The 12128-nt window shown below is 54.4% G+C and overlaps 1 protein-coding gene across 2 annotated transcripts in view; it reads right to left on the minus strand.

Moving 5' to 3' along the window:
• The window catches only part of IGDCC4 (immunoglobulin superfamily DCC subclass member 4), a 39004-nt gene extending 28870 nt beyond the window's left edge, over nucleotides 1-10134 (minus strand). For both annotated transcript variants that reach the window (XM_046010355.1, XM_046010354.1), the window contains exons 1-2: nucleotides 10025-10134; nucleotides 359-703 (exon numbers count right to left, since the gene is read on the minus strand). In XM_046010355.1, the coding sequence (XP_045866311.1) occupies nucleotides 359-703; nucleotides 10025-10094 (415 nt within the window). In that variant the 5' untranslated portion in view covers nucleotides 10095-10134. The remainder of the gene's footprint in view (nucleotides 1-358; nucleotides 704-10024) is intronic.
• Nucleotides 10135-12128: the final 1994 nt, after the last annotated feature.

The raw sequence follows: 12128 nt of genomic DNA on the forward strand, positions 1-12128 counted from the left end.
ACGCCTAACGTCACCATGGTGGTCAGACCGCAGTAAGATGGACATTTCTCCTGGCCTAAAATGATTTCATGGTCATCTGTGCCTCTTGAGAACCCCGAGGGGGTCTGCTCCCATGCCCCACACTCTAACAAGCCTTTATGGCAGGCTTCCCGGAGGAGAAACATAAGGAGGAAGAGGAAGAAGAGGAGAGGTGGGAAGAAGGTAGCCATACCAGGAAGGGACCTGCTGAGCAGGAAGAGAGGCATGGAAAGGGGAGTGGGCTCAAGGACAGGCCTGTGTGCAAGGACTTAATGGGGATCCCACTTCCCACACCCCAGGCCTCCTGGGTCTCAGCTCAGCCCCCGAGGCAGGCACTTACTAGCGAGCTTGACCACCGCAGCCTGGCTGGCCACCACTCCCAGGGGGCCGTGGGCCAGGCAAGAGTAGCTGCCCTCAATGACCTCTGAGACCCCGGGGGCTGCCTCGTCACTGTCGTCGGGTGCGGGTGGCTGGGACAGCCGCAGGGAGCCATTGGGCAGCAGGCGCAGGTGGTCGTGCTCGGGCAGGGCGCCTCCGTCCTTGCTCCATGTGGTGCTGGTGGGGGGTCCGGCAGTCCCCAGACTACAGGCCAGCACCGCAGCTTGCCCTGGGCCCAGGATCACTTCCAGTGGCCCCGCACCACAGCTCAGCTCCACGGTCGTCTCCTGGGGCCACGGCAGCTCCCCTGCACAGAGAGGGCAGGTCCCAGGGCCATCAGTGTGGGTCCTCCCATCTCCCCCAGCCTCTAGATCCTGAGTCACCCACCCAAGGGCTGGGGCAACTCAAAGAATAACAGGTGTCATGGAGAGACCTAAGTCTGGATCCTAGCTCTGCCCCTCCCTACTGTGCTCTTGGGCAGTTTGCCACCCTTCTCTGGGCTCACCTTCCCAGTTTCCTCATCCACCAAAAAGCACAGTGCCTAGCAACTTTCCTCGTAACAGTCAAAAAGGAGAAACAACCCAAGGGCTCATCACTTGGTGAATAGATAAATATCTCACTCAGCCATCAAAAGAAATGAAGTACTGATACTTGCTTCATGGAAGAACTTTAAAAACTTTACACTAAGTGAAAGAAGCCAGTCACAAAATGATACATATTCTATGATCTCATTCCTATGAAATGTCCAGAAGACGCAACTCCACAGAGACAGAAAGTAGGTTAATGGCTGCCAGGGGCTAGGGAGAGGGAAGAATGAGAAGCGAGGGACATGAGGTTTCTTTTCGGGGTGATAGGAATGTTCTGGAACTAGACCATGGTGATGGTTGTGCAACCTTGCGAGCATACACAAAATCACTGTTGTGTACACTGGTGAGTTCTGTGGTGTGTGAACTGTATCTCAGTTAAAAAGGACCCAGGAATTCCTTCCTTCTAGGGCTGTTGTGAGACGCAGGGTAGGAAAAGAGCACAGCACAGTGCCTGGCCTGGCACAGAACTGGCTTTCAATAAGGTCCTCCTTTCCTGGAACCTTCCAGATCATCTTGACCTCGATCGCTCAATCTACTGTGCCCCGGTGGCAGGCAGGGCTGAGGTCAATTCTCCTAGGCAATGCAGCAAGCCAGAGCCTGTCTCCAGGGGCCCCAGCAGGGCCTGCAGCTCCAAAGCTGCCCCCTGCCACCAAGGGAAAAGTAAGGGGAAAATGGAGGAAGGGAATGTCATTCCAGGGCCAAGGCAAAAACACACAAAGGCCAATGCTTCTCATTTTAACCAACATGTTGACAAGGCCCAGTCGCCATTATTCACAGAGAAATGGTTGTTTCCCCAGGTGTGTCAACCAGAAGGTTGGCCTGCTGCCTTCCTGTCCCATACAAGCTCAATGGTCCGAGGTCCCTTCTCATCCTCTGACCTGACACTTTGCTTAAGGGCGGAATGGCCCATCTGAGAGTGAACCCAAGACAGAGCTGAGTACAATGGCACGTCCTTACTACGAGGCAGGTCTGGGCAGACAGCCTTGGGAGGGCATGCAGAGATCCGAACTGCTTGGGAATCAGGCAACCGCTCCGTTCTGGACCTGGCTCTGTCACCATCCGGCTGTGTGGCCTTGGGCCAGTCACTTCTTCTGGATGTTAGTCTTACTCAAACGTATCAGGTGATGTGTGAGATTCTATGCTGTTAGGATGATTCAGTGAATAGTCACAGCTGGATATACCTATTCCTGAGCAAACCTACAGAACACCATCTAGACACACATACAAACTGTAGACACAACCTTCCACACCTGAACACGCACACCCTAGTTTCTGCCGCACTTGTCAAAACCTGGACATATCTGTGCCCACACTTAGAACCCCTGTCTGTCCCCAGGCTCTCTTCCCAGCACTCTTGAAGAGAAACAAGACTGAGCGGCAAAGAGAAGTCCCAGCTGGCCGAGATACGGAGGCCAGGGCCGAAGCCAGGCTCTGACACTACTTGCGAAGGATGGAGAGACTAAGGGAGCCTAAACTACACCTCTGCCTCTCTTAATTTATCGGGAAGGCTCTACTTGCCCTCCCACTGCTCGCCTGGGCTCGGCATTACTAGTGGGTGCAGGGAGAAGGCAGGCCTTGTCCTCACTCAGTCTCCATTCTGATAGGGGAAACCAAACTGGCATTCATGTCACTCGGGGCTGTTGGCTGTGGTGGAAAGAGCATTAGACCTTGGACAGAAGATCTAGTTTCTAGTCTTGCTGCTCCAGCTACCAACTGTCTAACCTCTCTGGGCCTTAGTTTCCACATCTGTAAAATGAAGGTGACACTACCAAGCCTGTGAGGAGTAAACAAGACGAAGGACGTCAGCGCCACCAACGGTGGGATGGGAGCTCATTCTTCAAAGGCACTTCAGAAACTGTACAAGTGTTTGGAGTTCGGGGTTCTTTTTTTTTGCCTTTTTTTTTAAATTAAAGATTTTTTTTTTCTTTTACTGTACCAATGCTAATTACTGTTCTAACAACCAGTCCCTTCTACCTCTGCGGCCCTCAATTCTAAGATTCAAACACAGGGTGGGGGGGAGGCAAGACCGGGCTCTCAGCCCAGCGGCTTCCAATTGCCTGGTTCCAGCCGCTGAGCAGTCAGTTTGCACTTCAGGGGAGAAAAGCCCCACATGACACGAATCCCTGAGCCCTCCGGCGGCCTCCCCGCCCCCCACAGCACGTCCGGGGCCTGGAAAATCCCCTGCCGCGCTGAACAAACAATGTGAACAGTTGGGGCCCGAGCAGCTGCTGGGTATGTCAGCAGCCTGGGCTCTGGCGGGCAGGACGGCAGCCAGAGAGGCCGGCGGCTGGCTGCAGAGCCCAGAGGAGGCTCCGATTCCCTTCCTGAATATTCATGGATCAGCAGATGTCTGGCTTCCCCACCTCTGAGGAGCCCAGCGCCCAACAAGGTAGCACAGGGAAACCAACAGGGATGTAGATGTGCAGAGAACCAGGGGTCCCCCTCGGAGAGGACCCTGGGGGTGGAAATGTCCTGGAAGCTTGAGATTCCTCACTATATGTAAGTGGGGAAACTGAGGACCAGCAAGGGGTGGGGGGTCTCCTCTCTCCGGGAGACAGTGTGGGGAAACCATCTTTGATCTTCTGGGGATGAATCCAGCACTGACGAGAAAGTTGCTCTAGAGTAAGAAAAAGGGTTCTCTCTGCCTCAGTGCCCAGCCCAACTTCTGTGCCCAGGCCATGCCCTCCTCCCCGCCCCGCCTCCCCTGCCCCCCAGGCTCAGCTCCCGTGCCAGGCCTCTGTGAGGCCGCCCCTGCCGGTCCACTCCCCTCTCCCAGGAAGCTTTATGTGTTTCCTATCTCATAGCCACTTGCAGGCCCCTTAGCCATCCTTCCTCTTGCCTAGATGGACAATAGGGTATGAGTGGTGGGGAGACACGCCTTGGTCGGAAGTCAGGGTCCTCCTGGGTCATTTGCTGTATGGCCTTGGGCCTGCAACTTTTCCTCTTTCAGCCTCAGTTCCCTCAGCCTGAAAAGGAGAAGTCTCCACTATTCTCATTTTTGCCAAAATTCTCCCAGCAGCAGAGGGGAACGTAGGCAGGAGGCTTGCTGATGCCCCAAATGTTTTGATTTTTAAACCTTTGGCACATTTTGCATTCTGCTCCATTACATAGCAATGTTTCTTTTAACGTAAACGTGGTTCCTACACCACCAGATCTTTTCGTGAAAGTGATGCTCTGAGGAGTGGACCTCGTTTGTCCAGTGGCTTCCTGGTCACCCCTTTCCTGTCACCCCCGGCCCACTGCCATGGCTGACCCCCAAAGCCCTTCCCACAAGCAGTTCTCAGCTGTCCCTCTCAGGACTGGGGACACAGTGGACTCTGGCTGCTCACCAGCTTTCTGCCTCGATGGGGACAATTCCTTCTCCTCAGGCTCCTTGGTGAGACCCTGTCAGAGACACAGAGCTTCTATGCTAGGGAGCCCTGAGGCCATCTCTCAATCTTTTCCTAACAGATTATTTTACCCACTTACAGGATAAATTAGATTTTATGAGGCCAATTAGAACCCAGACAGAGAGGAGATTTGCGGCTGAGCCCCAGGGCCCGCTCAATGCTGTTTCGTGGGGTTAGTGGGGCCTGGTGTAAACTTTCGGGAAAGGGGCCAGTGGGTGGGGGAGGGGAACCAAGCCCAGATATCTCGTTCATTAAGACAACAACTTGCCACAGACATCAATGCCTTGTCACTTCTGAATTTCAGAGCCCAATAGATTTACAACTTGTTTTCAGGGTACGGGAAGTTCTCCATGACCCCCATCACCACTCTCTTTTCCTAGGAGAACCAAGTCAGTGTCTTCCAGAAACTCCTCCTCCCACCCCCCACCTTGGTCACCTCCCTTACCACACGCTGATCCCCTCCCACCAACAGCTGGAAGGAGAGCTTGGGACAGTTGCCTGGGACACAGGGAAGGCTGTACAGTTCCCTTCATGTGTGCTCCTGAGAGGCGCAGCCTCAGTGGACTTGACAGCAAATCCACACTCAGCTCCTGCCTACCTCCTAATCCCTGCGCGCCTCTGTAGCCACCGGACCAAACCACTTTCAGCTCTCTGAGAGCTCACTGCTGTTCCATATGTTGTTCCTGCTGCTCCCTCTCCCCACAGTAGCTATGCCATCCCAGGGTCTGATTGAGTTGCTTCTCCTTTTTCTGCCCCAAAGGACCCTGGGCACCTTGGCCACTGCAGTTGTTACTTGAGGTTTTACACTTCCTTTTCTCCCCTGTCTGGCAACAAACTCAGCATCATGTCCTAGTCAGCTTTCTAAACCTCTAGTCCCAGAAACAGTATCTGGTATACAGTAGGTGCTCAATAAATATTCCTTGAACACGTAAGTAGACACGTGGAGACACAGCCCCTTATGCTTTTCCAAGGCTCAATTTCCTTATCTGTAAAAATTATAGGAACTCCTTAAGGGCCAGACGTGTTGGGAATAATACATGTGGAAACTGCCTATCTGGCAACTAGCAGACACTTGACGAAATGCTTAAAAAGCACAGAGACAGAACAGCAAACTCACACTGAAAAAAACTCTGTACTTACACATTACCAGGACTAGGAAGCTCACTACCTCACCTGTTCTCCTGCGGTATGGTTCATACGATTCAAAATAGCTTTCTTTTGTGCCCACCGTTCTCTCCCTGTATGCTCTGATCCCTTGCTGGAACTTTGTCCTCCAAACTCTGTGACAAGGTAATGAGCCTCTTATTGAACCATCCAGAAAGCTTAGCTCTGGCCCAGCTCACATGCTCAGGTCTGCATCTGAAAGAGAGCTTACTGGGCCTCCGTTTCTCCGACCTCAGTGACCCGAAAGCCCCTCAAATCCAGAGGGCGCAGCCTCAGCAGTGAGTAACTAACAGCCCACCTAACCCAGAATATAAGGATTCTATTTTTCTGCATGTCAGGGCCAAACATTATCTCTTGGATTTTCCTCCCAACCGCAGCTCCCAGCACCCTCCTCCCACCAGGCTAGGGCTGGCGTCCTCCTCCATCAAAGCTGCTCTTACTCCTCCTCCCCTCTCCCCATCCTCCGGGGAGCTGGGAGCCCCCCAAGCCCACCTGGCAATGACATCTGTTCTGCATCTGGAATTCTGTGTCAAGTCTGGTTGCTGTACCTCAGAAACCGTGGAGGCTGAACAGAAGGTAGCGGGTGGGGAGGAGCGGAGAAGGGTGAATTCCAGAGCCCAGACTCAGACACACCAACTGAGGGAGACCAAGCCCAAAGCTAAACTTCTCATGTGAGGGGGAGGGGGTGCAGAGAGACTGAACTTGGGTATTTGTGTACCAAATCCAGGGAAGGTGTGACTCCAGGAGCCAAGAGACTGGTTCCAGTCCCAGCTCAGTCCCTAGCCATGCAACTTTGGGATGTCACTCAGTTTTCTCATCTGGAAAATGGGTTCATGCTAAAATTATTTCTAGGGAGTTGGGTGGGGGATGGGCTAAGTAGCTGATGGGCATTAAGGAGACACTTGCAATGAGCACTGGGTGTTGTATGTAAAATGATGAATCACTAAATTCTACATCTATAACCAATTTTACCACATACGTTAAGTAAGTAGAATTTAAATAAAAACTTAAAATTAAAAAAAATTATTTCTAAGTTCCCTTCAGTGCTGACATTGGATGACACTTTGATTGTGAGAGAGCTTAATTGAAATAGGTACCTTTAGGAGTAAAGAAAGGAACTGGTAATTTACACACAACACATGATGAATTGGGTCATGAAACTACCTAAAAGTCAGATAACTTCTGGACAAAATTCACTGTTAAGAGAAACTTGTTTGACCTGGTTCCTAACCTGGAGATGGAATCAGAGAGGGCCACGCCAACTGAGGTGGGCCTCTGAGTCTCTGGGCCAAGAAAGAGATGGGGGTGAGGGGACTTTCCTGGTGAGGAGAAAGTAGCTGTCATGTTCTGTAAGCCTTCCTATAACAGACCTCTGGCACCGCCCCCCCAATTCTGATTCAGTGGAGGGGAGAGCCCCACATCTTGCACTGATAAAACCAGCACTCAGCAGGGGTACCTGGGTGGCTTAGTGGGTTAAGCCTCTGCCTTTGGTTCAGGTCATGATCTCAGGGTCCTGGGATCGAGCCCCGCATCGGGCTCTCTGCTCAGCAAGGAGCCTGCTTCCCTCTCTCTCTCTGCCTGCCTCTCTGCCTACTTGTGATCTCTCTCGCTCTCTCTGTCAAATAAATAAAAATCTTAAAAAAAAAACCAAAAAACAGCACTCAACATTCTACCACTACCCCCAGAGAGGAGTCCCATTCCTATAAATCTCCCCAGTTCCTGGTCCCTGGCTGGAACAGTGTTGGGGGACACCAGCCCTGTATTCTGCCCAGTTCAGGTTGCTGAAGTGTCTATTATTCTGCACCGCCCCCTCTGTGCCTGCCTGCAAACTCAGTCTATCCTCAGATCCTAGTGATTCTACTTCTAAATACCTCTAGAAGCCAGCTACCCTGGCCACACCAACTGCCATGACGCTTGTTGCCACCATCCTCTTCTGGAATACTACAACAGCCTCCTAGGAAGCTGGAGCTTCCTGCCTCCAGCCCTGCCCAACTGATTCTCCACACTGGCTGCAGTGAGCTGATGCAAAGCTGATCTTAAACCTTGCCAAGGGGGGCGCCTGGGTGGCTCAGTGGGTTTGGCCTCTGCCTTGGGCTGGGGTCTTGGTCTCCGGGTCCTGGGATCAAGCCCTGTGTTGGGCTCTCTGCTAGGCGGGAAGTCTGCTTCCCTCTCTCTCTGCCTGCCTCTTTGCCTACTTGTGATCTCTCTCAGTCAAATAAATAAATAAAATCTTAAACAAACTTGCCAAGGGCTCACAGTGGTGGTGGCGGGAAGCTTTCAGGCAGAAAACTTGGTGGGGCTTATCAGGCCTTTCAGAAGCCCCTTCATCCTTCACTCTTGACACTCTATGGGCCCTGTCCTATCCAGCTCCAACCTCTCCCACTCTCACCCTGTACTCTAAACTCTAGCCAGAGTTAGCTGCATTCACTGGTCTAAATGAAGTCACCTTGGAGCGCCTACACATGCGGTTCACAGGGCTCTCCTACAGGGCTAGCTGACCCTCTGCACTGAGCTCAATTATTCATCACTTCCTAAAGATGCCTTTCCTGACCTTTCCAAACCCTCTGTCAGTCTCCCTCACACCACACTGCAAGCTTTGCATTAGGGACAAGGTCTGCCTCCTTATTTACTATATTCCAGGCACCAGGCACATGCTAAACCAAAAAGGGTGCTCAGTAAATATTTGTTGAATGAATGAATGAATGAATGACCTTGGTCCAGATCAGGATGGCTAGTCAGAACGCTATAGGACTGTCTCCAGGCCTGTGAAGCTTTGCACACTCAATGGGTTTGGGAGACTGAGGGCGAGTAGCCTAGTTGCTTTAGCCATGCACACTGCTGCCCCGGGAGCCTTGTGCACTCAAGAGCAGGGAGAGGCCAGGTCTCAGAGGCAAACTGAGCCCCTTGCAGGAGGCCCCACGGGTATACAATAATGATAGAGAGTAGTTCTCAGCCCTCATCCCACTAGGCTGGGTGACTCTGAGCCCATTCCTGGAGCTCCTGGAAGAGCGTTAAGAGGGTAGGCACAGCTATTCCTTAATCTCCTGGGCTCCTGGGGGGCTGAGGCCTCTCCCTCACTTCCCCGCCCCCTTCACCTGACAGTCCCGAGACTCAAGCCAGGGTTGGAGAGGGGCGTGTCTTTGTCCGGAGAAAAGGGGTCCGAGCTTTTTCCAGCACTTTCCCACCCGCTGTTTGGGTTTCCTGGAGATGGGCCTGGGCCGGCCAGACGGAGGCTCCTTCCCCTCTCCGCCGTCCCTGCCTCCTCCCACGTGGCCTGGCTGAGTCTCTCTAGAAAGCCGCAGCAGCTGGAGAGAAATCCCCCTCCCCACCCCCACCTCCAAGTCCCTCCCCGACTCGCCCCGGACACATCCTCAGCTCCCCCCTCGGCAGGGAAGGCAAGAACTAGGCGAACAAAGCGGGCAGCCCATCCCCCTCCCCAGCCCTGCCACCTACCTTCCCCAAGGGCCGTTCCCTAAACGCACACAGCACGGGAAGCGAGAGAGCTGGAGTGGAAGAAGGAGCCCTAGGCACAGAGCACTGGGATTCCGTCACCCCAGTCCCAGCCCTTTCTCCAGAGTGGATAAGTCTCTTACCCCTACCCCAACCCGGCACTGAGGTGGGGGGCTGGAAGGAGGCCTTGCTGACCTGGGCAACACTTTCCCGACCTGTCCCTGGTGGGTGGGGCAGGAGTGACACGCGTCCCATCCCGAGAGCGAGTGTTGGACAAGTCCACGAAAGCAACTGGTTTCCTGCCCCCTCCCCCCAGTCCGCTCCGAGCCACGGGTTGGGGGAGCGACACTAACCACCCAACCCCCTGCCCCAACCAGCCCCAGGGACCACACCCACTGGGCAAAGTTGAGTGTTTTATCACCTCTACCCCCAGTCAATCCTGAATCGCCTGCCCTGTCCCCCCCCAACCACGGGCAAGGACACTCCCCAAAAGCCAAGGCCAAATATTAGCTCAGACCCATAAACACAATTACACACAATCTCGACACAAATGGAGGTGCTGACACACACACACACCCCCACACCCCTCCTCTTTCACGCACTCAAGCCAGGAACACGCGCGGGCAAGACAGAGCCCGCCCGGTGCAAGCCACCAACCCCGCAGCCACGGCCCCGCGATGCCACGCCGCGACCGTGACACGCACTGCGGACACGTACGCCCGCAGAAGCCCCCGTCCCCACCCTCCGAGCGCGGGCGCACACACACTCACACACACTCACACTCCAGACTCCGCAAACCAAGGACACACACCCCCTGCGGCCAAGTCCGCGCCGCAGCCGCCGCCCCCCCAACCCCCGGCCGCAGCTCGCAGACCCCCAAGCGCAGGCATCACGGGGACGGGCCGCGCTCGCCCCGCGGCCCCGCACTCGCTCGGGACCCGGGACGCACGCCAGCCCCACAGCCCGACGCAGCCCCGGGGCGCGGGCGCACCGACACGCCGCAGCCGCTCCCGCCACTGCCGCGGCGCCCGCCCTTACCGCGCGCGGCCAGCAGGCAGAAGGTCAGCGCCACGAGCCCACCGCCGCGGCCGGCGTCCCCCCGCGCCATGGGGCCCGGCTCGGGCCGCCGCCGCAGCCGCCGCCGCCGCCTCCCCGCGCCACGGCCGCCGCCGCCGGGGGAGGGCGCGCCGGGCGTCAGTGGCCCGGGGAGGCGCGGCGCCGCGGGCGGGGGCGCGGCCTCGGGGGCCCGGGCCCGAGCGGGGGCCGGCGCGGGGGCCGGGGCTGCAGCCGCCTCGCCCGCCCCTCCATCGCCATCTTGGGCGAGCAGCCGGGGCGGGGGCGCCCAGCGAGTGCAGCCGCCGGGCCCGCCGGGGACCCCGGCCCCGCGCACCGTGACCTCGCGCGGCGCGGGGCTCTGCTCCGCCGGGGTCTGCGCCCGGAGCCTCGCCCTCTCCGGGTCGTCTTGGGCCTCAGCTGGGCCGCTTGTTTATGGGTCTGTTTGTCCCTTGGACTCCCTGTCTCTGGGTCTCTTTCTGCCTCGGTCTGTCCTTTTCATCTCCACGTCGCTGCTTCAGGGTCTCCTCCATCTCGGTTCCAGGCTCAGGGGAGGCAGAGTCAAGGTCTCTGTCCCGCGGGCCCATTTGCCATTCGAGCCCAGTCCGTCATAGCCCAAATCCTGGCCTGAATCCTCGTTACTGCACAGGCTGCTCCAGGAGACGCACTGAGGACAGGACAGTATCCTCCTCACCCTCATTTCCATTGCCATTCCGGGCTGGAAACTTCTTTTGGGTTCCTCCTCTTCCTCTCGGAATAATCAAGGCGGCAAGAGGGTGTTCTGCCCCAAGCACTACCACATGTAGACCTCTCTACAACCCTGGGAGGGACAAGGAAGGTTTGATTGCTCCCATTTACACACACGGGGAAACTGAGGATGGAGGAGGTGAAGTGACTTGCCCAAGGACATGAGGCTAGGGAGCAGTAAATCTAGGATCAGAACCCTACATCTGGAAACCCAGGTTTTCAGACTCAGAAGGTCATTTCCCACTCATTCTTCAATGTGATGCCTTCCCTGCACTGGCCAGACTGGTTGCCTCAATATCTCACACATTATTCTTGTTCTAAAACTGGGGACTCAATCATCAGGCTAGGATACGGAGAGCAGCTCAGATTAAATGACCTATTTAAGGTCCTTTCCAAGACCAAGATGCCATGATTTGTCATTTCTTAGGTCTCCAGTGTTCCCATGACTTAGAGCCATTTTGTCTCTGTACCTGGTAGCTGCCTTACTCATTTATTGCTAGTTACCCTTAATAATGACCCATACTTTGCAGATCTAACAGAATCTGGCATATATTCATTTATTGTCGGGCCCATTGGCGGCATTTGATTTAGGTGAGTACTCCCACTTGCTTCTCTTAGTGATCTCAGCTGGTCAACAAGCCTTGAAGTGACAACAGCTTTTTTTTTTTTTTTTTTTTTAATTCTTAGCGTATTAATTCTCTCATGAAAAATTGGCACCATCACCGTAGATAAAGTTACTGCAGCATCTTTACTCCTTCTGTGGTCCAATCTCCGGCTCACTTTTTGCCAGCACCAACATTGGCTTTTCCAGTCTCCCTGACTTTCTGCATACTGTTCTTGCATTCCTTTTGCATGTCCTTGAGGTCTTTCTCTTTGCATACAGGCCATGTCTGGCAAGCCATGGTTTTGGTTCATTTTCCTTTGCATACTCAGGGAATCATAAATCACACCAAAGCTAGTTGTCTTGCCACCACCAAAATGGGCTCTGAGTCCAAATACAGAGATGATGTCTGGTGTGGTCTTATATGGTTTGGCTAGTTTTCCCTGAATTTCTACTTTTCCAGAGTGAAGAATATCAATGACCATTTGTTTCTGCTAAAGTAGTCTGTTGGTCATGAACTTCCTAGTCCAGATAATTATTGTTGTTCATGATGGTGGTGGAGCTTCAGGCAGCCAGGGAAGAAAAGAGCTTAAATTGACATCTTTATGCTAAAGATGCCCAAACATATACCTTCAGCCTGGACCCCTGAAATCCCAGACTTCTATATCTCAACACCTGCTCAGTATTTTGGTTGGCTGTCTACTATGCATCTCGATTTAACATGTCCAAAACAGAGCCCTG

This window comes from Meles meles, chromosome 6 (assembly GCF_922984935.1).
Source record: "Meles meles chromosome 6, mMelMel3.1 paternal haplotype, whole genome shotgun sequence".
In the NCBI taxonomy this organism is placed as follows: Eukaryota; Metazoa; Chordata; class Mammalia; order Carnivora; family Mustelidae; genus Meles; species Meles meles.